The sequence below is a fragment of the Neofelis nebulosa genome, chromosome 18 (assembly GCF_028018385.1).
Source record: "Neofelis nebulosa isolate mNeoNeb1 chromosome 18, mNeoNeb1.pri, whole genome shotgun sequence".
In the NCBI taxonomy this organism is placed as follows: domain Eukaryota; kingdom Metazoa; phylum Chordata; class Mammalia; order Carnivora; family Felidae; genus Neofelis; species Neofelis nebulosa.
In genome coordinates this window covers 17,339,017-17,363,943 of record NC_080799.1, presented here as the reverse complement: position 1 = coordinate 17,363,943, position 24,927 = coordinate 17,339,017, and the positions used below count along the sequence as shown (strand labels likewise).

General features: G+C 55.2%; 3 protein-coding genes across 8 annotated transcripts; 1 reads left to right on the top strand and 2 right to left on the bottom strand.

Moving 5' to 3' along the window:
• Positions 1 to 19,444, bottom strand: ZNF668 (zinc finger protein 668). 5 transcript variants are annotated; one of them, XM_058711424.1, is made up of 4 exons: positions 8,589 to 8,752; positions 6,690 to 6,740; positions 1,944 to 2,615; positions 1 to 1,421 (listed from the first exon to the last, which is right to left on the bottom strand). In XM_058711424.1, exons 3-4 carry the CDS (start codon positions 2,591 to 2,593, stop codon positions 209 to 211), a joined length of 1,863 nt encoding a protein of 620 aa, XP_058567407.1. In that variant the 5' UTR covers positions 2,594 to 2,615; positions 6,690 to 6,740; positions 8,589 to 8,752; the 3' UTR covers positions 1 to 208. The 5 variants fall into 5 exon arrangements, with proteins under 5 accessions (XP_058567407.1, XP_058567409.1, XP_058567408.1 ...); XM_058711426.1 differs by lacking the exons at positions 6,690 to 6,740; positions 8,589 to 8,752 and adding an exon at positions 19,425 to 19,444; XM_058711425.1 differs by lacking the exons at positions 6,690 to 6,740; positions 8,589 to 8,752 and adding an exon at positions 8,778 to 8,875.
• On the top strand, positions 9,525 to 18,134 carry ZNF646 (zinc finger protein 646). 2 transcript variants are annotated; one of them, XM_058711419.1, is made up of 3 exons: positions 9,525 to 9,652; positions 10,810 to 16,232; positions 17,533 to 18,134. In XM_058711419.1, the coding sequence occupies exons 2-3, from the start codon at positions 10,892 to 10,894 to the stop codon at positions 17,652 to 17,654; spliced, it is 5,463 nt and encodes a 1,820-aa protein (XP_058567402.1). In that variant the 5' UTR covers positions 9,525 to 9,652; positions 10,810 to 10,891; the 3' UTR covers positions 17,655 to 18,134. The 2 variants fall into 2 exon arrangements, with proteins under 2 accessions (XP_058567402.1, XP_058567404.1); XM_058711421.1 differs by lacking the exon at positions 9,525 to 9,652 and having other exon boundaries at positions 10,661 to 16,232.
• PRSS53 (serine protease 53) lies at positions 18,058 to 24,315 on the bottom strand. Its single transcript, XM_058711427.1, has 11 exons — positions 23,354 to 24,315; positions 22,407 to 22,427; positions 22,139 to 22,301; positions 21,547 to 21,812; positions 21,260 to 21,414; positions 20,883 to 21,102; positions 19,756 to 19,906; positions 19,425 to 19,669; positions 19,197 to 19,342; positions 18,732 to 18,948; positions 18,058 to 18,444 (listed from the first exon to the last, which is right to left on the bottom strand). Exons 1-11 carry the CDS (start codon positions 23,409 to 23,411, stop codon positions 18,425 to 18,427), a joined length of 1,662 nt encoding a protein of 553 aa, XP_058567410.1. The 5' UTR covers positions 23,412 to 24,315; the 3' UTR covers positions 18,058 to 18,424.
• Positions 24,316 to 24,927: the final 612 nt, after the last annotated feature.

Here is a 24,927-nt window from a genome sequence, read left to right as displayed (position 1 = left end):
TCAAAGTGAATGCTTTAATGAGTGTTACTCAGAGAGAGACACATCTCTCAATAGCTGCTGCCCACCTCCATCGTCCCCAGCTCTTTGTTGGCAAGGAGAGCTAGCTGCCCGGGGGTGGGGCAGGGATCTGGAGTCTAAAGAGTGAGCCGGGGCAGGACGCACCCCGTGAGGCCTGGGCTCCTGGGAGTGAGGTGGAGGGGCATGGGCTTCACGCTGGTCCCTCTTCAGGCATTCCTAGCAAAGCCACAAGGGGCTCGAGGGGCGTGGGGGTCCCGATGGGAACGGGGTGGGTACGCTCATGCTTGCGCAGGTCGCTGGCACTCAAGAAGGCCTTGGGGCAGTGGGGGCAGGAGTAGGGGCGCACAGAGCTGTGGGTGCGGCTGTGTTTGCGCAGCCCAGCCCGGTCAGAGAAGCTCTTGCCACACTGGGTGCAGGGAAAGGGCCGGAGCTCTGGGTGTGAGCGCTCATGCCGTCGCAGCAGCGTCAGCGTGGAGAACGTCTCCTTACACTCCCGGCACACAAACTGCGGTGGCTTCTCGTCAACTTCCTCACCTCCCACCTCGCCCGCCCCTGCCAAGGGACCAGGAGCCTCCCCAACCCCAGCATCTTGGCACTCCACATGTTCCACCGTCATGCCTACCACTTGCCACTGGGTGGCCATCACACCACCTGATTCGGGGGGCAGCCCTAGCAGCCCTGCTGGAGGGTCCCCTAGCCCTGCACCTGCTGCCGGGGCCGTTGAGCCCTCGCCTGACACACTGACAGGCAGTGCCAGCCCTACTACCAGCTCCTGTTGAGGGGGAGCCCCTGCGGCCTCACTACTCCGATGGGTCCGCTCATGCTTCCTCAGGCTGGACGATACCACGAAGGATTTTCCACAGGCGTTACAGTGGAAGGGGCGCTCACCTGAGTGCACCCGGCTGTGCTTAGTAAGGCTGGCTCTCTCCGCGAAGGCTCGCCCACACTCCTCACAGCGAAAGGGCCGTTGGCCTGAGTGGACCAACGCATGGCGCTTGAGGTCCCAAGACGCCACGAACGTCTTGTCACACTGCAGGCACTTGAACGGCCGGTCGCCTGTGTGCACCCGCCTGTGCATGGCCAGGTCTGCGGGCTGCCGAAAGTCTTTGCCGCACTTCTCGCAGCGATAAGGCTTTACCCCCTCGTGCGCCCGCTGGTGGCGCCGGAAGCTTGAGGGGTCGGAGAACATGCGGCCACAACGTGGGCACAGGAAGGGCTTCTCGCCCGAGTGAGTGCGCTCATGGCTCTGGTAGGAGCTGAGCTGCGTGAAGCCCTTGCCACAGGCTGGGCAGCGATAGGGCTTCTGTGCCGCATGGATCCGCTGGTGGCACGTGAGCGAGGACGAGCGGGAGAAGCTCTTCCCACACTCCGAGCAGAGGAAGGGGCGCTCACCGGTGTGGGACCTGTGGAGTGTGGAGGAGGGGTCATGAAGGTGGCAGGTCCCTCACCTGACCACTGCTGCCTGTCTGCTGTGAGTTAGGGGCTCCTAACATCCCGGGGGTAGGGGGTACATAGGGCTGCACCCCAGAGTAGGGAATCTTCAGGCTAGGTGTCTAGATCCCAGATAAGACCCCACCAACAGCCAGACCCCACTCCCACCTACTAACCTCCACCAGAGACCCTCCCGGTGGCCCAACTTCCAGTGGGTCCCCTTTCCAGTCAGACCCAGGCCAATCAGATCCCAACGGAATCCTCCAGGGCTCCCTCCCAACATAGTCTGCCCCGCCCCTGCCCAACCAGGGCCACCAGCTTCTCCCCACGGCCCAGCCCCACTCACCTTCCCATTGGCTCTTTTCCCTCTTTGAGCCTCAACCGCACGCCCGGTTGGTCACAGGGCCACCGCTGTTGCGCCACATCCCTCCCTCCTCCGCCCCTGGTCGGTTCTTCCCAACCCCGGCTCCCTCACCACAGCACCGCACCCTCACCGCTCATGGTTGCGTAGGTCCTTGAGCTCAGCGTAGGCCTTGCCGCAGCGCTCGCAGCCGTAGGGCCGCAGGCCCGCGTGGGTGCGCCGGTGCTTGCGGAACACGGAAGGGTCGGCGAAGCTCTTGCCGCAATCGGAGCAAGCATACGGCCTCTCGCCCGTGTGACCACGCTGGTGAATCTTGAGCTTGGAGAGCGCGCCATAGGCCTTGGGGCAGTGAGCACAGCGGAAGGGCAGCTCGCCAGCATGTGAGGCCAGGTGCACACGCAGGCACACTGGCTGCATAAAGCGGCGGCCACACTCGGGGCAAGGGAAGGGCTTTTCACCAGTGTGGCTGCGACCGTGACTGCGCAACTCAGGTGCCGTTTTATAGGCCTTGGGGCACAGCGGGCATGCATAAGGCCGAGGCTTTGCCGATGCACTTGACACCTTGTCCCCGCTGGCATCCTCTGCTTTGGGTTCTGTCTCCGGCTTCAGCTTCGTTTCCGCCACCTCCTCTGTGTAGTCTACAGGACCATGGGTGGCAGCGTGACGCGCTGCCCTGGGCGCATTTGGAAATGTCTTAGTACAGGACAGGCACTTGTAGCGACGGCCGGATCGCTTGTAGCCGAGGGCGGAGGATGACCGGGCCTCCGTAGACTCCACCTCCATGGCCTCAGAGGGCGGAGCTTCTCTGGGAAAGAAGCAAAGTTAGACACAAGCCACATCCTTCTGCCATTCTCTAAGGCCTCTATCCTTAACAAAGCCTCAGAGAGGAGTTCTGTCTTACCAGCATTTCCCATGGGGGATGGCCACATCCTTCTTTCCAAACACTCCTGGGTCTAACACTCTGCACTCAAGTTTCCTGTCTGGTCTGTTCATTGAGGAAAGAAGTTGGACCAGGTAACCTCTGAGGGTCTAAGAGAGGAGTCTGGAGTTAACAAAATGTGCACCTGCACTTCTCTCCCCAGCCTCTGGGCTTTTCCAAACCTTGCACATTCCCAGAAGGCCCAGGTTCCGTCCATCTCACCATCTTCCTTTTCCAGCTCAGCATCTAAGGCCTGTGCCAGGACACAGAGTCCTATGCATGCCTGCAGACACAGAGGCTACATAGATGTGGGTCAGACTTGAAGGTTGCCAAGTGCCCAGAGAAGACAGAGGTAGGTCCAGAAGAAGGCAGAACTAGTGGGCTAACTGGTGATTGGCACCGTCTGTCTGGAAGAAGTAGGTCCCCAGTGTATGTATTTTATCTTTCCCTTCTGGTTAGTTAGCTTTCAGAGGCAGCAACTGTTCACACAGAATTCTGGCCTTGCACAGCTGTAAGGTACTCCACCCTAGACAGGAATCCTGGTCCACCCTCTGCTCTGGAATTGCTGTTGAGCTCCTGCTCCCATAGCTCTGGTAATGGGGAGCTCAGTTACTCTCAAGGTGGCTTGAGCCATTGCTAGCAATTACATGTGTCTCAGTATAATCAATATATCTGATTTAGCCTGGCCTCCTGGGACACCTGCTCTGGATAAGCCCCCTTCTTTCTCATTCATAGCCCAGACACCCTCCATCCAGCTGCTCCTGGGGATCAAGGCTGGGAGGAAATAGGATTAATGGCTGCATTAGTCTTAACACCAGCTCATCCTCCCTAGGGGATGAAAAGAAGAGGATTATGGGCAGATCCACTTAGGAAGGGCTCAGCAGCAGCTGCTGGGGGTGGCCAGGGGGAGGGAGGATGCTGCTATAGACAGGGCAGGGGAGCCAGGTGTGTGCAGAATCCAGTCTGGGAGGTAAGAAGCCTGAGTTCTACTGCTCCTTTCTAGGCCTGTTTCCTCATCTGTATACCTCAGGGTTTGGTGGCTTGGAAGTTCTGACCCAGGGAGGAAGTTCTGACCCAGCCAGGGCTGCATCTTTATAGTCAGCACCCTTCTGCCTAGCGGCCCTGCCTCAGTCCCCACCCCTACACACATCATCTGCTATGTGCACAGACAGCTTCTTCATAAAGTATCATGTGACACTTTGTCCCCTGCTCAATAACTTTCCATGACTTCCATCATACCACGCAAACTCTCAGGTCCTTCCTGGCTGTTACAAATCCCACCAATCCTTCCTTTGAGCCCCACTCCCCCCAGGAAGCTCTTCCTGCATTTCCCCTCTGGTTTTTGGCCCCAATCCCACACAACTCTGTTCCACCCTCAGCTTGGTTCTTTTCACTTTTCCCACTAAGTGCTGGTGCTGGAAGGTGAGTTAAAGGGCTTGAGGACCAACCTTCCCCGTGGTTTGAATTTCCCCCTACAGTTCCCAGGGGATCCTTCCCTGTCTCTGGATGAGGCAGTCACTACCTCCTTCCAGACCATCTCTGGACAGACTGCCTGATAAAGTTTCTCTTTAATAAAAAAGATAGCTCACATTTACTGAGCACTTGCTAAATAAAAGGCAGTTTCCTAAGCTCTTTACATATATTAACTCAAACTTCACGTCAACATCGCAATAAAAGTTCTATTATAAAGATTCCTTTTTTACAGATATGGGAACGGAGGCCCAGAGAAACAATGTACCATTGTGGTTAAGTGTCCCTGTCCCGTCTCTGAAACCAGACTGCCTGGCTTTGAATCTTGCCTCACTCACTTCCTAGCAGTGACCTTGTGACATTTACTTTATGCCACAAGACCTCAATTTTGTCATCTGAAAAATGGAGGTAATAATAGTACTTACCTCACAGGGTTGGATGAAGACTGAATGGAAATGATATGATATGAATAAATGCCCTCAATTACTGAGAGTCTTCTGAGAGCCAGACACTTTGCTGAGCATGCTACCTTATTTAGTTCTCTTATAGCTTCCTGTAACAGAGATCTTATCCTCATTTTACAAACAAATGAACTGAGGTTCCAAGGGATTTAGTGACTAGCCCATGGTCACAAAGCTAGACTCAACAGCTGGGACTTGAATCAGATGTTTAACTTGCCTTGAGTTGCTGGGCCCTTGATCAGTCGTTTGGGCCCTCCCAGACTTGTCTGCTGCTGGGCCAACCTTACAGTGACCAGAACCCTGAATTCAGGCCACATCTTCACCTTCTCTCATCCCTGTAGAACTGCCTTGAGACCAGAACCAGCATCCTTTATGTCTGTTTCCCTCTCAGAGGGCTTGACCCCTGCGTTCTGAGCTCTGGGCCTCAGTGTTCCCACCTGTGAACCAGAAATCAGAGAGCTGGAGGTATACATCTCTCCTCCTGAAGCACTTCCCTGGGGAAAACATAGGGAAGCACTTTCCTGGGGAAAAGGCAGGGAAGTAGGCTGGTCCCAACAGGGGCCCAGCTCCATAAAGAGCAGAGGGCCATGTGGGCTAGGCCCCCATCTAAATCCCACCATTAGCTCCTCACTTCATTGTTCACTGAGGACTCTTCCACCCATCACTCCCTAGAGTTATGTTTCTCCAAGTCAGGTCTGTGAACCCCGTCCCCTGCATGAGAATAATCATCCAGGGAGCATGAGGATGGACTCAGAAAGCTGTACTTTATTTATTTATTTTTTTAACGTTTGTTTATTTTTGAGACAGAGAGAGACAGAGCATGAACGGGGGAGGGTCAGAGAGAGGGAGACACAGAATCTGAAACAGGCTCCAGGCTCTGAGCTGTCAGCACAGAGCCCGACGCAGGGCTGGAACTCATGGACGGCAAGATCATGACCTGAGCCGAAGTCGGCCGCTTAACCGACTGAGCCACCCAGGCGCCCCAGAAAGCTGTACTTTAAACATCCTCTCAGGGCCATGCCAACCAACACTTAAGAAGCAAAGATGCATCCTTGGGTCTTCACAAAGCTTCTAGGAGAGGCACTACGACGCCTCTTTTTCATATACGGAGGTTAAGGCCCCAGTAAGGAAAAACACTTTACAAGCACACCTAACTAGTCAAGAGGCACAGACTCAAATCCAAGTCTTCAGGCCCCTGGGTTCTTTCTCTACCAGTCTTCATTTACTTCAGGTTTATGAGACAAATCAGGGGACTTTCCACTGCTCCTAAGACAAAGACCAGTATCTTTTCCATGGCTAGCAAGGCCCTGAATGATCTAACTCCTGCCTACCTCACCTTCCCCTCCATTTCATGGTGTCACTAGGCTCCACTCACACAGGCTGTCTTTCTTTTCCAAAAATAGCTAAATTCCTTCACACCTCAGGGCCTTTGTACTAGTAGTCCCCTCTGCCAGAACCACTATTCCCCAAGGATCATTGTGTGAAATCTCTTTGATTTCATTTGGGCCTCAGCTCCCTGTCACCTCCTCAAAGAAGGCTTTCCTGACTACTTTTCTTTTTCTTTTTAAGTTTATGTATTCTGAGAGAGACAGAGACCGTGTGAGTGCAGGGGGAGGTGGGCGGAGAGAGAAGGAGAGACAGAATCCCAAGCAGATTCCACGCTGCCAGTGCAGAGCCCAACTTGGGGCTTGAACTCATGAAACTCTGAGATCATGACCTGAGCTAAAACCAAGAGTCTGATGCTCAACCGACTGAGCCACCCAGGTGCTCCTCCTGACCGCCTTTCTTAATGCTATCTGCATTCTTGCTCCTCCTCTTTAGTTCCCCTTATGGTGCTCATCTGGATAACATTCCTTGCAAGGTTACCACGGGCCAGGTATCATTCTATGCATTTTGTGTGTACTACTCAAGTTAAGCCTCACAACTGCCTAGAAGTTTCCTATGGACTGAATGCACACATGTATGGAGAAAGCCATGTGAGGACATAACAAGAAGGTGGACATCTACAAGTCAGGAAAAGAGTCCTCACCAGGAACTGAATTGGCCAGCATCTTGATCTTGGACTTCCCAGCCTCCAGAACTGTGAGAAATAAATTTCTGTTGTTTAAGCCCTTCAGTCTTGTGGGGTTTTTGTCATGGTTAGCCTGAACGGATTAAGTTAAACAGTATTATTTTCCCCATTTTACAGACAAGGATACTGAGGCACACAGAAATGAAGTAACCGGTCATGGTTACAGCCAGTATTCAAAGTCAGGTGGTCTGCCTCCCAAATTTCTGCTCTCTGTCCTGACTGTTGCTTTGGTAGCACTTACACATTTTATAGCTTGATTGTTAACTTTCTGTCTCCAACACCAGAGACTAGGCTGGCAAAGAGCCAGGAACCTTTATTATTTTATATCCTCTACACCTAAAACTGTGATTGGTGCCTCAAAACAAAGTGAATGAATCAACCTCTGAGAGAATTCAAACCCAGGCCTATTGCTTCTGCCTCCCCTATAGTAGGTGTTTGTGAGAATGTCTGCCAGCAACTATTTATTAACCGAATTTCTCTGCCTTTCCAATTTCACAAGTTCCAAAAATCGCCCCATTATCCCATAGTGGGTTCATTGCTCTGGTGAGGGTTTCTCTTTGCTTCACTACTGGCTTAGGAGAGGGACGCGGGCCTGCTGCCTGACCAGGCTGTAAAATGCCAGAGATGCAGGGATTTAATTCCCAGACAGCTTAGGCTATGACGCTGTGAGCAAGGATGAGGTTTAATAAAAAAAAAAAAAAAAAAAAAAAGAGCTGCTTTTTCTCTTCTCTGCATTTTGGTCTCCCCCATGTGTAAACAAGTAGATGCCAGTAAGGCCTTTGAGCCATTGAGACCTGGTGAGATGGTGGATGGGGAACTGAGAACTGTGCAGAAGTGAAAGCTAATCATCTCCTAGGCCTCCAAACTGGTCAGTTCACAACCTAATCCTAACCTACTTTTTCAGCCTCAGCTCCAGCCGCAGTGTGTCCCCCTCCCAACAGCGAACTAAGCTCCAGCCTCAATTCTCAAACTTTCTCACCTAAATGCATCTCCACTTGCAGTTCTCTCTGCCTCAGCAGCCCTTGCTCGCCTTCTCCCATGGGAAAATTCGTTTGCATCCTTCAAATACCTGCTTTCTCAGTGCCCTCAAAAATACTTAAAAGGCAGTAGAGGTAAGGGCGCCACGGTGCTCTGGGCCTCAGTTTTCTCATTAGTTAAATGGGGTCTCTGAGGTTCGTCGGAGTTCGAAGGGCGTTAGGGCCTAGGAGACGTGGTGAGAAGGGGCCGAGAGCGGCAGAAACCCGGCGCTTCTCGCTCTCTGCAACAGTCTATCTGTCGGCGCCCCCACCAGACAGACAACCCCGCAGGGCAGGACCCTAGGCTGACTCGTCTCCGAAGGCTGGGAAAACGGGGCCTCGGAGAACGAGGCAAGAAGGAGCGAACGAAGAATGAGAGAATGAACAAATGAATGGGCCAAGGACTGGACGATGGACAAAGGCCTGCAAGATGGCGTTCTCTAGGACCGCGGGAGGGGCGGCCAGGACCTCGGCCGGGGAGGGGTGCCGCAGGCGCTGGGGACCTTGTTAGGCGGGCCGCGCGTCTAGGACAAAAGCCCGCAACATGGCGGGCTCTAGGACCCCCAAGGCCCGCACCGCGCAAGGCGGGCAGCTGTGCCAGCCGAGCCCAGACGTCCACAGCAGCCGGCCCGCGGGGACAGCCGGCGGGTTCTAGGACCCGCTGGGCCGGAGCCCGACTGCGCCCTCCCGGGGCCGCACTCCTCCCGCCCCGCCCGCGCTTCTCGCGCCAGGCCAACCCCATCCGCCCTCTGCACCCACAGGGAAACTGAGGCCTCTCGGACTGCGTCTGCGCTGGGGCGGCCCGGGGGGGTCCCTGCGGCTTCCCGCCGGCGTTTCCTACCTCAGCGAACTTGGGCTGGCTCCGTGGCGTCTGCGGCAGCTGCTCTGACCGACGGAGCCCGGACACTGCCAGGGAGGGGCAGGCGCTAGGACCCAGCGGGGGGGGGGGAGAGGAGGGGGAGGGAGAGGCGGGGCCGGAAAGCGGAAGTGGGAGGGAGCTTTCCCAGCTAGGGAGGAAGGCAAAGTTTACCCGAGCACTGCAGGTGAAAGTGGCGTAGCAACATCTTGAAAGGGGTCTCTGTGGGTGCTAACGACAGAGGACGCCAGACAGGTTTACGGCATATACCGGATTATTGCTATCTTGGGGCCAGATCACCAAGAACTGGAAGGCGGGAATACAGAAGGGCCATGCGCAAGCTTTGTAGCACCGAAATCCACTTATATTCCACCACATCTCCCTCAGTAGCGAGGAGTGAATGAAGCTCCCTCCATCTGTCTTGGGAAGTTGTTTTCAGGGAGCTCCACGAAAAGTGTCGCCAAAGTACTGAAGCCAGAACAGCAGAACCCTTTTTTTTCCTCTTCTGCTTTCAGCCAATATGCACCGGAACGATTTTCGCAGCTCTTGCCGGAAGTGTGGCTTAGACTAATGCAAAGCAACGCAGAATTTTGACCCTCGTGGGCGGGGTCAGAGTCGCGTTTCAGCTACCTCTCCCTTAGACCCGGAAGTGTGTCTGTGTACAACTGCTGCTTGGAGGCGGCACAGGAAGTGTTCTCCAGGCAGAGGTTTCGGGGGGAACCTTTTGCGGCTAGGACACTTCCTGTTTCCTAGTAACAATAGGAAGTGTCCGCGGAGCTGGGGGTAGACTCCTGGCTCGAGCCAGCTGCGCCTTCTTTCCTCTACCTCCTTCCTTCTCCGTTTTCCCCTTTCCCTTTTCCCCTCCCTTCCCACCTCCCAGGAGCCCTGGCGGAGTGTGCGTCTGTGGGAGCGCGAGAGCCCCCCCACAGCCACCCCTTGGGGCGCGCGGCTGCAGTTAGGGTGAGGGTCCCAGTGCGCAGGCGCGCTCCCGTTCGCGGTCCCCAACGGACTCATCCGCGGCGGGAACGAAAAGGGGCCACCCGAGTGAGGTAGGGGTCCTGAGAAGAAATTGGCCGAGGAGATGAGTGAGGCGAGAAGACCTGGTTGGTGGTTGATCAGGAGAAGGGGCTCAAGCGAAGGGGCTTTGTGAGTTGAGAAGTCGAGGAGCAGGTTTGGAGGGGCTTTAGATCCGGAGATATGAGTTGTCCATACAGGGATCCCATGGGAGTGAAGAATCAAGAGTCAGCGAAGGCCAATGTGATACAGGAGACATGGGGGCCTACTATGGGAAGAGTAAGGGCTTTGGAAAAAAAATTGCCTGAGTCAGTGGGTTTGCTTCTGTGTAAACTGGACTAAGGAGGCACTGCAGGGTGTTGTAAGGATTAAGTGACACAACGAACGTTCTTTACTTAGCACAGTGCTCCGCACATGGTAATGCTCAGCATGCGTTGTTGTCATAAGTATTTTGAGAGAAGATAGAAAAAATAAGAAGGGATGGTGAGGGTATAGTGAGGAGGTGTAGGAAAAAAAAAGGTAGGGGGTGAAGAGCAACCAGAAATGGGTTGGAATTTCCAAGATAGAAGATGATTTGGACTCAGGGGAAGTGAAGGAAGTGGCCAAGAGAGTCTTTTAGAAAAGAGACTTTGTGACCCTGAAAGGAATAGGGGAGGTGAGGGAACAGGCCAGCCCATTCTCTGAAGAGGGCTTTAAGCCCCCACCTCTCACATCCTCAGCTGTCAACTGGAGAAAAAGGCTGCTTTTCAATGTCTCTAGGCTACTCTGTTTAGCTGAGGGATCAAGGAGAGAGAATTAGACTTCTCACATTGAAGGTCCTAGAAAAGTTTTAGGTTTCCTTTTAATATGTCACAGGAGGTAGGTTGGTTGGTTGTTCCAGAATTATAGAGAGGAGAAGGTTAGATTTTGTGGATTTGGTCTGATGAACAAAGGTAGGTTGGTAGGTCTGTGGTAGGTTGCATCCCTCTAGACTTTAGTTTTCTTATCTATACCTCTAGGATGAGTTAGGCCTAGGGGAGCTCTCATATTTGGGGAGCTTATGTGCAGGAGGCCTTAAATCCAAGAGAAAGCAAGTTCCTGGGCATTACTGCTTGGGGAACATTTCTGTGACCTCTGATGATCTTGCTGCTTATAGAGCCAAGAGGCAAAGTTAATTCAGGTCTTCCTTCTGACCACCACCCCCTCTTCCTAGGCCTTGGCCCCTCCACCAGAGGAAGATGCTGCTGCCACCTGCCTGCTCTTCCTGAACCTCCAGGTTTCTGCCACACTGCCCCATGGAGGACGTGCCCACCTCACTCAGCTGCTCTGACTGTCAGCGCCACTTTCCTAGTCTTCCGGAACTGTCCCGGCACCGCGAGCTGCTCCATCCATCTTCCAAGCAGGACAGTGAGGAGGCAGACAGCATCCCTCGGCCCTACCGCTGTCAGCAGTGTGGGCGGGGCTACCGTCACCCAGGGAGCTTGGTCAACCACCGCCGGACCCACGAGACTGGACTTTTCCCCTGTACCACCTGTGGCAAGGACTTTACCAATCCCGTGGCCCTCAAGAGCCACATGAGGACTCATGCTCCGGAGGGCCGCCGTAGGCGCCGGCCTCCCCGCTCCAAGGAAGTCATTCCACATCTTCAAGGGGAGACAGCATCCTCTGACTCCAGGGACCACAGGCTCAGCCCTGGGGAAAGCTGGACAAGCCAGAAAAAACATGAGGAAGAGACCTTTGGCTGTGAGTCTGGGCCTGACCCCAGGGCAGCTTTGAGCACTTGGGAAGATCCACCCACCCGACAAAGAGAAGGCTGGGAAAGCCAGCCAGATTCAGAGGAGGGTGCAGAGCGCTGGGGGCCCACTACCAATTCTACCAGAGCCACCCCGCTCCCCACCCCAGCCAGCACCCTCCTTAGCAATTTGGAACAGTATTTGGCTGAATCGGTAGTGAATTTCACAGGGGGCCAGGAGCCCACTCAGTCCCCTCCTGCTGAGGAAGAACGGCGGTACAAGTGCAGTCAATGTGGCAAGACATACAAGCATGCTGGAAGCCTCACGAACCACCGCCAGAGCCACACCTTGGGCATCTACCCTTGTGCCATCTGCTTCAAAGAGTTCTCTAACCTCATGGCTCTGAAGAACCACTCCCGACTCCATGCCCAGTATCAGCCTTACCAGTGTCCCCACTGTCCCCGTGCCTTTAGGATCCCCCGAGAGCTGCTGGAGCACCAACAGTCCCATGAGGGTGAAAGGCAAGAGCGGCTATGGGAAGAGAAAGAGATGCCCACCACCAACGGGCACACAGATGAGAGCAGCCAGGATCAGCTCCCTAGTACACAGACGCTGAACTGCTCTGGGGAGCTCAGCACCTCTGGGGAGCTAGAGGACAGTGGCCTAGAGGAGTATCGGCCTTTCCGTTGTGGAGACTGTGGCCGTACTTACCGCCATGCTGGGAGCCTCATCAACCATCGCAAGAGCCACCAGACTGGTGTCTACCCCTGCTCCATCTGTTCCAAGCAGCTGTTCAATGCAGCTGCCCTCAAAAACCATGTGCGGGCTCATCACAGACCCCGGCAAGGAGCTGGGGAGGACGGGCAGCCATCAGTGCCACCAGCTCCCCTGCATCTGGCTGATACCACCCACAAAGATGAAGAGGTCCCCACCACCACCCTGGACCACCGCCCCTATAAGTGTGATGAGTGTGGTCGGGCTTACCGCCACCGGGGGAGCCTGGTGAACCACCGCCACAGCCATCGGACAGGAGAGTACCAGTGCTCACTCTGTCCCCGCAAGTATCCTAACCTTATGGCCCTGCGGAACCATGTGCGGGTACATTGCAAAGCTGCTCGCCGCAGCGCAGGCCCAGGGGCTGAGGGTCCCCCCAGCCACCTCAAGGTAGAGCTCCCGCCTGACCCCATGGAAGCAGAGGCAGCCCCACCCACTGATCAGGGGCATGGGTGCAAGCACAAAGAGGAGACCACTGATGTCCCCCCAGCAGCTGATAGGACAGCACCACAGATATGTAGCATGTGTGGGATGCTCTTTGAAGACGCTGAGAGCCTTGAACATCATGGCCGGACCCATGGGGAAAGGGAAGACAGCAAGACAGAGACTAGGGTGTCCCCTCCTCGGGCTTTCGCATGCCAAGATTGTGGAAAGAGCTATCGTCACTCAGGCAGCCTTATCAACCACAGGCAGACCCACCAGACGGGGGACTTCAGTTGTGGGGCCTGTGCCAAGCACTTCCACACTATGGCCGCCATGAAGAACCATTTGCGACGCCACAGTGGGCGGTGGAGCAAGCAGCACTGGAGGCGAGCTAGCAGTGCTGGCAGTGGGGGAGAAGCCAAAATCCCATCCGGTGGGAGCTGGGCCCAGGAGTTGGTGGAAAACAGTGAGGGCCTGGACTGTCCGCAAGACCCTTCAGGGGGAAGTCCTAATGTAGCCCAAGGCAACTTGGAAAGTGATGGGGGCTGTTTGCAGGCTGACACTGAAAGGGATAGATGTGGGCTTGAGAGGGATGAGGCCTGTTTCCAGGGTGATAAAGAGAGCAGAGGTACTGAGGAAGGACTGGAAAAGAAGGAGGCTTGTTTCCTTGACAACTTGGACATCCCAGATGATGAGGAAAGCAATGGGACTCGCTTCTGTGATGATCTCAGTGGGGTGGGTGAAGACCAGAAACTAGCCACTGACCAGCCCAGCTCCTCTTGCCACTCTCCTGAAGCTGTCACTAGCTGGCCGGCTGAGGCCTCCCACACGTGTTCTGACTGTGGGCATTCTTTCCCTCATGTCACTGGCCTGCTGAGCCATAGGCCCTGCCACCCCCCAGGCATCTATCAGTGCTCTCTCTGCCCGAAGGAGTTTGACTCACTGCCTGCCCTGCGCAGCCACTTCCAGAACCATGGGCCCGGGGAGGCAGCCCCTGCACAGCCTTTCCTCTGCTGCCTTTGTGGCATGATCTTCCCAGGACGGGCCGGTTACAGGCTTCACCGGCGCCAAGCTCATGACTCCTCTGGCATGACTGAGGGTTCAGAGGAGGAGGGGGAAGAGGAAGGAGCATCAGGGGCAGCCTCCACCCGTAGCCCTCCACTGCAGCTCTCAGAAGCAGAGCTGTTGAATCAGCTGCAGCGGGAGGTGGAGGCACTGGATGGAGCTGGCTATGGGCACATCTGTGGCTGCTGTGGTCAGACCTATGATGACCTAGGGAGCTTGGAGCGTCACCACCAAAGTCAGAGTTCTGGGAACACCATAGACAAGTCTCCCAGCCACTTAGAGTCAGGTGATGCTATGGGAAGGGTTGCAGACCATGACCATGTCTTTGAGGACACAGTGGCCTGCCTCTCTGGGGAGGGTGGGGACACAAAGTCTGGAGAGGGAGTAGGTGCCATCGTTGTAGACAACCTTTGCATGCAAGGTGGGGAAAGTTCGCTGGAGGCCCAACCCCGCCCCTTCCGCTGCAACCAGTGTGGCAAGACCTACCGCCATGGGGGCAGCCTGGTGAACCACCGCAAGATCCATCAGACTGGAGATTTCATCTGCCCTGTCTGCTCCCGCTGCTACCCCAACCTGGCTGCCTACCGTAATCATCTACGAAACCACCCCCGCTGCAAAGGCTCTGAGCCCCAAGTGGGGCCCGTGCCAGAGGCAGGAGGCAGCAGCGAGCCCCAGAACATGGCAGAAGGGCTGGGGCAGGCAGATGTGGGAAAGTTTCAGGAGGAACTTAAAGTGGAACCCTTGGAGGAGGTGGCAAGGGTGAAAGAGGAGGAGTGGGAGGAGGCCGCTGTGAAGGGGGAGGAGGTGGAGCCAAGGTTGGAGACTGCAGAGAAGAGCTGCCAGACTGAGGCCAGCTCTGAGCGGCCCTTCAGCTGTGAGGTGTGCGGCCGGTCGTACAAGCATGCTGGCAGCCTCATCAATCACCGGCAGAGCCACCAGACTGGACACTTTGGCTGCCAGGCCTGCTCCAAAGGCTTCTCAAACCTCATGTCTCTCAAAAACCACCGGCGCATCCATGCAGATCCCCGGCGTTTCCGCTGCAGCGAATGTGGGAAGGCCTTCCGCCTGCGGAAACAGCTGGCCAGCCACCAGCGGGTGCATGTTGAGCGGGGTGGGAGTGGGGGCACTCGGAAGCTGATTCGGGAAGATCGGCCCTTCCGGTGTGGGCAGTGTGGACGGACCTACCGCCATGCTGGCAGCCTCCTAAACCACCGGCGCAGCCACGACACGGGCCAATACAGCTGTCCCACCTGCCCCAAGACCTACTCCAACAGCATGGCCCTAAAGGACCACCAGAGGCTGCACTCAGAGAGCCGGCGGCGGCGAGCAGGGCTATCTCGGCGAGCAGCTGTGCGCTGTGCCCTCTGTGGCCGAGGCTTCCCTGGCCGGGGATCTTTGGAGCAGCACCTGCGAGAGCATGAGGATACCAAAAGTGGTCCGAGAGGTCCAAATGGCACAGAGGGCAGTGAGGGGAACCTGGCTAATGACCAGGGACTAGAGGACACATCAGGTGGTACTGAGTCAGTTCTCCAGCTGGAGGATGGAGCCAGGAGGCTGGGGGGGCAGAGTCTGAGCCCCATCAGGGCAACAGGTTCAGAAGCCACAGAACTGGTATCCTGGGACATGGGGAATGCAGAAGGGAGGCAAGGAGATGGGGGACCAGTGGATCATGGTGGAGATTGGGTTCCTCAGGGTCATATACTGACCAAGCCAGAAGATGAGTCAGGGAACAGCATCCCCAAGAGTCCTTGCCACCTTGGCAACAGCCAGTCCAATGGACCTAGTCTGAGTCCAGTGGATAGCTGGGACGATGGAGACAGCCGACCTGAGCTCCGTCAAGAGAGTCACACCTTTTCCTGCAGCCACTGTGGCAAGACCTACTGCCACTCGGAAGACCCTTTGAACTGCCATAGCCCTTCCAAGACAGACCGCCACTATTGCCTGCTCTGCTCCAAGGAGTTCTTGAATCCTGTGGTCACTAAGACCCACAGCCACAACCACATAGATGCCCAGACCTTTGCCTGCCCTGAGTGTGGTATGGCCTTTCAGTCCCATCATGAACTAGCCAGCCACCTACACACACATGCCAGCGGCCTCAGTCAGATGCCACCCCTGAGAGAGGAGGCCAGAGGTCCTGAAGGTGGGGCTGTGAAGGATGAGGTGGATCTCCCTGGCCAAGGGGAAATCCAAAAGGCCCCATCAGAACCCCCCAGGACCCCAGGAGACAATACTGGGAGTGCTAATGGGGGGCAAGGAGTAAAGTCCACAGTGGCTGAAGACGAGGAACGGCCCTTCCGTTGTGCCCAGTGTGGGCGTTCCTACCGCCATGCCGGTAGCCTGCTGAACCATCAGAAGGCCCACACCACTGGACTCTATCCCTGTTCCCTCTGCCCCAAACTTCTACCCAACCTGCTGTCCCTTAAGAACCATGGCAGGACCCACACAGACCCTAAGCGCCACCGCTGTAGCATCTGTGGCAAGGCCTTCCGGACAGCTGCCCGGCTGGAGGGTCATGGACGAGTCCATGCACCCCGGGAAGGGCCCTTCACCTGCCCTCATTGTCCCCGCCACTTCCGCCGCCGAATCAGCTTCCAGCAGCACCAGCAGCAGCACCAGGAGGAATGGACAGTGGCCAGCTCTGGTACGGGGACATGAATGGCTTGGGCAGGGGACAGAAGGGCTCCAGAGTAGGTGGGCAGAGTGGGGGTGGGGGGACAAGGAGTGAGAGGAGAGGGTCACATGGCTTCCAAGAGGTTGTGCAGGAGTGGAGGGTGGGGAATTGGATATGGAGGAAACTGGTCTGAGGATGCTGCCTGGTGAGGGCAGAGATCAGAACTCCTGGGTCAGGTAAACAGCATGGTGGGTTGGACAGTGGGCTGTGGGGAGGGGGTGGTTGTGGGCAGGGGCAGAGGCAGTTGCCGTGCAGGAACCAAAGAAGAATGGGCTTTTTGTTTGGGGAGGGGAGGCGGCCATGTGTCTACTATATCTGGAAACTCCTGATCCAGCCAGTAAAGGAATGATTTCCAGAGAAAAATGGCCTAGGTGGTGCTCTTTCCCTAAGTAGGCAGGGAGCAAGAGGGTGAAGAATGGGGTTGGGAGGCACCCCCAGATTGGACTGCTTTGTGTTTTGTGCTGACCTGGCCAGGGAAACTGGTCACTGGTTGGCCCCCAGCTCCCTGTCCCTCTTTGTCTGAATTTTGTCTCTGGTCTCCCTCCTCTCTTCTTGGAAACTAGACCTTTGGTCCTTAGGTACTGATACTGCCTCATGTCTCTTCCCTATATTGAACCCTTTACCCTTTCTTCTCTCTGCTGCGCATCTCCTTTTTAGGAGCCAACCAAACCACTTTTTCCACCTGCATACCCCCATTCCCTCCAGCACACCTTTAACTGGAGGATTGAGTCACAGATAATTGTTTCTTTGAAGCCAGGCCCAGCTGAGGCAACAACAGTCATTAGCCCCTATCTCCCATCCTCTATCAGGGGGAATTTCCATGGAAAGTCACTCCACCCAGCCCGACTGAAGGATGAGGCTGTGTGGGAGTGGGGCAGCCTGTTTCCTCAGTCTGTTCTTGAGCCCTGGGCTCATGTACTCTGCCTTCTCTAGAGATCTGTAGGCCTTCTCCCAAGATCTATTCCATTTAGTGGCAACCAAGGGTGGGTATCCCCAAGATGGCGGGCCCTTGACCAGAAATGATCAGGGAAGGAGGGGATGGTGGGTGAGAGTATCGTGAGAGAGCTGACAAGATGGCTTTCAGGATAAAAGATTTCTTGTGACCTCAAGGGAATGAGTGAGGAGCCAGTTAGGCCTGGAAAAATCATTAGTTTACATGCAGGCCTCTGGGGTTGGGGGTAGCAGCAGAATGGCCTGCAGGCTAGGGAGGGGGTGCAAGCTGTGTGGGGTTTGCCGGCCTCAGTCAGTGACCTCCTCTCTTTCTCCCCAGGAGCCCCAAAGGCACCAGCAGCGGGCAGACGGGACCTGTCCTTGCCCCCTCCACCTACCCCCACGACCCCACTTCTGGATCCTTCACCCCAGTGGCCTGCAGACCTCAGCTTCTCCCTCTGAACTTCAAGTCTCCAAAGATCAGAATACGGGCGGGGTGGGGTGGGCGGGTTGTAGGGAAAGGCTTGATCTCCATGTTTTGCTCAGGAGTAGTTAGGCATCCCCATCTCTTATTTCCCTCTCCTGCTGTGAAGAGGACCCAGATGTGGCCTCTTGCCCATGGAAGGGGTAAGGTGTTCCTCATATCCCTGTCCTTGAAGGCTCTCCTTTCCCCAGCCTTTGTCATTATGCTCTTCCCTATGACCAGCCCTGCAAGAAACCCGGTGCCAGGCTCTGCCACAATGTGGGGCCGCTGTCACCAGCCAGATTCCAACAAGAGGGAGAGGTGGATTCAGAGAGCCACAGGTGGGAATGTTGCCTATGGAAGGGGAGCCTTTTGCTACAATTTGTAACTTATTTTCTAAAGTCTATTTTGTAACAATTTATTTAAGTTTAAAAAAAAGGAAAATTGCTCCCCCCCAAAAAAAGAAAATTTCAAAGTAAGCGGCTGGTGTGATCATATCTGAAGGGAGGAAGACTAGGGAAGGCTGGGGACTCCTGCGTTGGACGGCGGAGCTGGGCGTAGGGAAGCATCCACAGGCGACATCTCCCTGGCCTGCAGGGTGGGGATTAAGGGCAGTTGCCGGTCCAGGCGTGCTCCTTCCCAGAGCCCACAGGGCTGCTGGGCCTGCCCCAGTGCCTGGAATCATGCGTGGGTGGGGGGAATGGGAGAGGTACAGGGGCAGTGATGCAGGAATTGTCTCACTGTGTCTGCAGCATCCCAGAGCCACCTGTCAACAGCCAGCTGGTTTGCCTGTCAGGAAGAGGAAGGAGGGTGGGGTTGGCCTCATCCTCAAAACTTTTCTTCCCTCTCTGGAAGGAAGAGGAAGAAGGTGCTACTTTAACCCCTATGACAGATGAGAAAACTGAGGTTTGAAGAAGTTGAGGCCTGCTCCAAGTCACAATGATGAGGAACCAGAATTATGTCCACTACCCCACCCAGGGCAGCAAGAGGTTGGGTCAGAACAGATCTTTCCCTGGATTGAGAGAGAATGGGTCTGGAGAGGGAAGTGTTAGCAGGGAGGCCCCAGGGCCACGTACTCATGTTAGCCAAGCAGCTTCCAGTCTCTGCCTCGGGTTCTGGCTCCTCAGCAAAATAGACCTGCCAGTCCAAACTGCTGACCCAGTTCTCATAGGCCGGAAGTGCCGCGAAGACTGCAGGCCTTGCAGGGCCTTGGCAGGCATCTCCAAAGCTGTGTAGCCCAGCCAGGAACCATGTGCCCCTCACCTCGTGCACCAGTGGTGCCCCAGACAGGCCCTGTCAGGAGTCAGGTGACACTGGGTGACTTACTCTTTTCCCTAGGCAGCTGTGGGGGCAGAAGGGGCTTGGGGCCGGGATGAGGCTCTGGTTCTTTGGGAGCCAGTTGGCAGAAAGGCCCAATTTCAAGTGAGAGGCGGGTCTGGAGGCCAAGCCTGGCAGGTCTGTGAGTTACAGGATAAAGATGCCAGGGGTCTGTGGAGTAAGGTTTGGAGGACTGGGGCTCACCTCACAGTGGGGGGGCTCACCTCACAGTGGGGCGGCTCACCCACAACACTGGTACACACCATTCCTGGCAGAATGGGGATACTGTCGCTCCCAAGAGCTGTATGCAGCCGGCTGCAGGCCCTGGGTCCCAAGAGGGTCACAGGCACTATCTGAGGGGAGCTGGCACCTATAGGGCAAGGGAAAAGACCCAGCTGCCCCGACAGCCTCTAGGATGGATGGACAGCTGCTGATGGGCCTGTCCTACATACCTGCTTCTTGGTGGGGCAGCCCCAGGACCCAGCCACGTTCCCCATCAGGCAGGTGGTGGTCGGCATATGGCAGGCAGAGGGGCCGAAGGCTGGGGCCCAGTGTCACAGGTTGGGCCAGCAGCAGGAGTGCCACATCATAGCCCCCCTCTGGGTGGGTATAAGCCCCATGTAGGATGAGCTGCTTCAGGCCCCGTTCCTCTGGTCCGGTCCCCAGCCCTATGCTCCATTCCTCTGGGGTCTGGCGCCTGTGCAGAGAGGCATCATTGACAGCATTGAGTGGCAGGCCTGCCAGCGAAGGCGTGGGCATGAAGGCAAGAGAGACATGGCTCACCCAATGAAGCAGTGGGCAGCAGTCAGCACTACCTCCTCTGACACCAGGGCTCCACCACAGGCCAGCTTCCCCTGGTGCTTCAGCCTGGCATCCCAGGGCCATGGGGAGGGGGCTCCTGCCTGGGGACCTCCTCTCCTCAAGGATCCACAGGCTGGAACAGACAGATTACATCATCTGCCTTCTTGCTAAGTGCTCACCGCATGCCTGGCCCTGTGCTAAGCGCTTCCCACATACTATCAAATCCTCACAAAATCCTCTTAAGTTGGATTTTGTTACCCTCATTACCAAAGTAACCAAAGTTCCAGAAAGGTTAAGTGACTTTCTACCTCAGTAACCACAGGCAGGTAGCCAACTTAAGTCTCAAAAACCAGGGAGGGCCTAAGCTTTTAAACCCTGATGGTCTAGCCTCATGGGAGTGGCCCTGCTCATCATTCTCTGTCTGTGCCCCTCCGGGCTTGGACTGGCCCCGGAATTCCTGGCTCACTAGTACTTCTCTTAACCATCAAGATACAACTTCGTTCCAGGAATAATTTTGCATGCAATTTACATGTTAGTTACTTAATGCCAGAATCCTGAGCGGGAGCCTGCCCTGTCCATTCTCACTGGGTCCCTGCTTGGAAACTTGCAGCTTACCCCCACAACCTTCAATCAGATCTCAGAGATCCCTCTTCATACCTAAACTCTAAATACACAAAGTTCTAGGGGTGCCGGGGTGGTACGGTCGGTTAAGCATCTGACTTCAGCTCAGGTATGATCTCACCGTTCATGAGTTCAAGCCCCGCATCAGGCTCTGTGTTGATAGCTTGGAGCCTGGACCTGTTTTGGATTCTGTGTCTCCCTCTCTCTCTGACTCTCTCCCACTCACACTCTTGTATCTCACTCAAAAATAAACATTAAAAAAAATTTTTTTAAATGCACAAAGTTCTGAAGTATCTTTGCCCCTTCAGCCCTTAAATGGAATGGTTCCCATCTTAGAGGCTGAAAGGGGCCTTAAATGCCCCCCTAGTTAGCCCCCAGCAATGTGTGACTGCCTTGTACCAATTCTCTGTTCTGAGCTGAAACTTGCTTCACTGTGCTTCTGTCTGCTGCCCAGAACACGTCCCACTCCTAACATCCCCTGCTCATACCTACACAGCTGTCCTCATCACTGATCTCTGGGGTCTCTGGGTTCTGGGACACGAAGGCTGCCCCCTGAGCTCGAGCCTGCAGCCAGGAGCTATGAGCAGCCATGTTGGTCAGCAGCACAGGAGTGTCTTCTTGGGCACAGCTTGATGCAAAGCTGATGATCCCAGCCTGAACCCAATGTCCATCAGGCTCACGGCACAGCACGGGGCCCCCAGAATCTCCCTGGAGCCGGGAAAAGGAGTCAAGTATAGACACTTCAGCCCCAGCCATGGACAGACACCCTCTAACAGCAGCAGGTCCACCCTCCCTGTGGATCAAGCACCTAGCTCAGGGCTAGGCCTCCTCCCCTTCTGCTCCCTTCTTATCTTCCCCATCAGACCTGACAGGGCCCCTGCACCCCAGGCTGGGCGCCCCCACACAGCATCCCAGGCCGAGCTGGGCTGGCCAGCAGCCGCTGGTGCAGCCGGTTGTAGAGACAGTTACACGTGGGGCGGCTGATTAGACGCAGGCGCAGATTCCGTAGAGTCCTGGGAGCTGGCAAAAGAAAGGGAGTTGGGGGGCGGGGGGTACAAATCTGACTGAGCACAGGGATGGTTGGCAGCTGAGGCTGCGTGACCTTGGGCAAGCACAGTGCCTCTCTGGGATTCAGTCTGGGACAGCACTTACCATCATTGGTGTCCTGATCCCAGCCAGTAGCCCAGCAGGAGGTCCCAAAAGGAAAGCGATGGGTAGACTGAGGCAAGCAGAGGGGTGTGCGGGCCATGGGGTGGGCGAGTCGGAGCAGGGCCAGGTCTGAGCCTTGGCTGTAGTGGTTATAGGCCCTCGGCAGCTGCAGGGCGGTCACCCCCACCTCCTCGGCCCCTGGGCTCAGCCCCTCACGTTGCAGAGAACCCAGGACAACTGACCAGGAGTTCAGTTCTGTCACTGCTGCCCTGGAAGGGGAGGGATAAGGCCAAGGCATTGAATGCAAAGGGGGACAGTGACACCAACCAGGACACCACCAGGTAGGTGAAAGATGGGCAAAAATCAGCCCAGAGCTTTAAGCAAGGTCCTTCCCTCTCCCAACCTCAGCTTCCTCATTTGTAAATCTTCTACCAAGGCTTAACTTAACTTGATAATGTGTACCTGGCACATGGCACACTTTCAGTAAATGATACATTGTGATTCTAGGGGCAGGAGTCAGTTTTACAGAGTTTGGAGGACATATCACCCACCCCACCCCCAAAAGTCGGAAACTCTGACCCCAGCCATGACTCACTTTTCAAAGCAGTGGGCAGCAGTGAGGACCCAGGTATCTGCCACCAGGGATCCGCTGCAGATGTGGACCCCCCGCCTCCTCACACTGGCTTGCCAGGGCCACTCACCAGGTGCTGTGATACCCTCCTGAGGCTCAGGGGAGCCAGGGCCACGCTGCCCACATACTGTGGAGAGGGGTGGATCAGAATGACAGAAGGTCCCTGTCCTTCCCTCATCACAGGCCCAAGCCAGACCTAAGGAAGCCCTGGCCGCATATCCCCAAAGCTTACCGTGCTGAGCTGCTTGAAGACCTGGGAAGAGAGAGACACAGATGAGACTTAGGGGAGCCTTACCTGCATGGCCCAGCCTTGGTGGAAGGGATAGGTTTGGGGGGATGGACCCTGGGTCCTTGCCTATGACTGTGTGGCTACCTTACCAGCCCCTCCCAGAATGAAAATATATGAGGCCAAGAAACAGCTTTTATTGGAACCTATTCAGAGCGTACACTCAGTAATTAATTCTCCTCCCTCAGCTGTGCTCAGCACTCCTGAGTCTGAGAAGCAGGGCCAGGGTTCATCTTGGGACTAGTCCAAACTTCCTCCAGGCTTCAGATCCCCTAACTCCAGCCCCCGCCACTGAGTCAGGGAGGCGGCCTGTATATGTGGAGAGCATTAGCTTAATTGTGCCCTCAGTCGTGAATGCCTAAGAGGAAGGATTAGAGGCCGACGTCATGTCTGAGTGGGGGAGGGCTCCAAGAGATTGAGAGTCCCCACCCTTGTTCTGACAACTCAGACTCCCCCACCTTTCCACAAACCACCAGAGACTTTACCAAAGGATCCCCTACCCTGCCTCTTCCCCATCACAGGCACAGAAACGTCTGGGCCAGGAAAGATGGGACATATGTAGAGACGGGGAGACTGAGGCCAAAGGGCCCCCAGAACTTGCCTAAGGTCATTCTGGAAGTAGATAGGCAGACGGGCAGAGGGTACACACACAGGCATAATGACTGCAGACATAGATTGTAATCTAGCCGAAGAAAATCACACCCACTTTGACAAAGGTGGCCACATACACCTCCTCTGATACACAGCCAGACATGGTTACATCGCCACAGGCAGACCATCGCTCCCCTAGGCATGCCCCCTCACATACACACCAGGCTGCAAGGCTGCTGGGGCAGAGGGTGGCCCCTGAACACCTACCATACCACTCCCCTACCCAAACATGGGTGGCTCACCCTCTATGAGAACCACTGCTCCCAGGATGAGCAGCTCTGGTCCCCAGCTCTGCTTCATGCTGCTCCAGGCCACTCTGCCGCCTGTACTCTGGTTTTCAGAGAGGCCACCTGGGTCTCCCTAGCTCCACCTCTGCTCCGCCCCCCAGTTGGCTAGGAGTCAAGTGCCAGAAGGGAGCCAGCAGCTCCTAGCTCTGGGGTTGTGACTGTGTTACCCCGGGCCATTCACCACCCCTCTCTGCGCCTCAGCCATGGCCAGACTGCCTTGGTTCAAATCCCAGTTTCCCCATGTACTATGTGAGTGACCTTGGACAATTAGCCCCTATGTGCCTTGTCTGAAAAACTCAGAATTGTTGAATGTAAAAACCTTAGAGTCCAACATAGAGCAAACTTGCTCCCAGCATGGAAGTTGTCCTCTGGGAACTGGGAAGGGCACTGTGGGCAGACCCTCCCAGTCCCTCTATTTTAGCTTCCCCACCTCTCCCCCAGGCCCACGTGCAGGTGGGTTTCACATACCTTCTCCCATCTTGCTTCAGTGGCAGTGTGTGCAGGGCTGAGTATTGAGGGCTGGGGCTCTCTGCTACTTCCTGGCAATGAGACTGGAAAATCTCAACACCTCTCTGCTGCCTTCCCAAGAAACAGGGTTACAGTGGTGCCTACGTTTCTTACAGGTGGTGGAAGACTCAATCAGGAGGGAAGAACACTTAGTGTGCATTCTTTTTCTCTTTCTGACTTCTAACTCAGGCCAGCCCCAACTGTTCAGGAAACCTGACCCCAACACAGAGGCAGCTGTGTTAAGAGCATAGACACTGGTGGGGCGCCTGGGTGGCTCAGTCAGTTAGGCATCCGACTTTGGCTCAGGTCATGATCTCACAGTTTGTGGGTTCAGGCCCCATGCTGGGGTCTGTACTGACAGATCAGAGCTTGGAGCCAGCTTCGGATTCTGTGTCTGCCTCTGTGGTGATGAGAAATCTGCTCATCACCCCCCACCGCACTTGCACTCTGTCTCTCTCTCTCAAAAATACATAAAACATTTAAAAACATTAAAAAAAAAAAAGAGGGGTGCCTGGGTGGATCAGTTGGTTAAGCGTCCAACTTCGACTCAGGTCATGATCTCAGTTTGTGATTTTGAGCCCCACGTTGGGCTCTGTGCTGACAGCTCAGAGCCTGGAGCCTGCTTCAGATTCTGTGTCTCCCTCTCTCTCTGCCCCTCCCCAGCTCATTCTCTGTCTCCTTCTCCTTCAAAAATTAAATACACATTAAAATTTTTTTTTTCTTTTTAATTAAAAAAAAAAAGAGCATAGGCACTGGAGCCAGATGGCCCTGGTGGAGTCAAATCCTGAGGGCTCCCTAACCCCCTCCCCAGCACTAGCTGTGTAATCTTAGGCAAACTACTTACGCTCTCTACCTCAGTTTCCTCATCAAGATAGGGATAAGAGTACCTACCTCATACAGCTGGATATATAAAGATTATGAGTTAACACATGTCATATTCTTAAGCAGTGCTTGGCATATATAAATGCTTAGTATATATCATGAAAAATAAAAAATATTCGAAACATGTCCCTGGTCCTCCA

Bases quoted from the DNA above. Each gene is read 5' to 3' on its own strand.
- ZNF646 (XM_058711419.1), top strand. From the start codon at position 10,892: ATGGAGGACGTGCCCACCTCACTCAGCTGCTCTGACTGTCAGCGCCAC. The intron at 16,233-17,532 runs GTACGGGGACAT...CTTTCTCCCCAG, and splicing joins ATGGACAGTGGCCAGCTCTG to GAGCCCCAAAGGCACCAGCA.
- ZNF668 (XM_058711426.1), bottom strand. From the start codon at position 2,593: ATGGAGGTGGAGTCTACGGAGGCCCGGTCATCCTCCGCCCTCGGCTAC. The intron at 1,422-1,943 runs GTGAGGGTGCGG...CACACTCCACAG, and splicing joins GACCTACGCAACCATGAGCG to GTCCCACACCGGTGAGCGCC.
- PRSS53 (XM_058711427.1), bottom strand. From the start codon at position 23,411: ATGAAGCAGAGCTGGGGACCAGAGCTGCTCATCCTGGGAGCAGTGGTT. The intron at 19,907-20,882 runs GTATGAGCAGGG...TGTCTGTTCCAG, and splicing joins TGATGAGGACAGCTGTGTAG to CCTGTGGATCCTTGAGGAGA. The intron at 19,670-19,755 runs GTGAGCCATGTC...CTCTCTGCACAG, and splicing joins GCTGCCCACTGCTTCATTGG to GCGCCAGACCCCAGAGGAAT.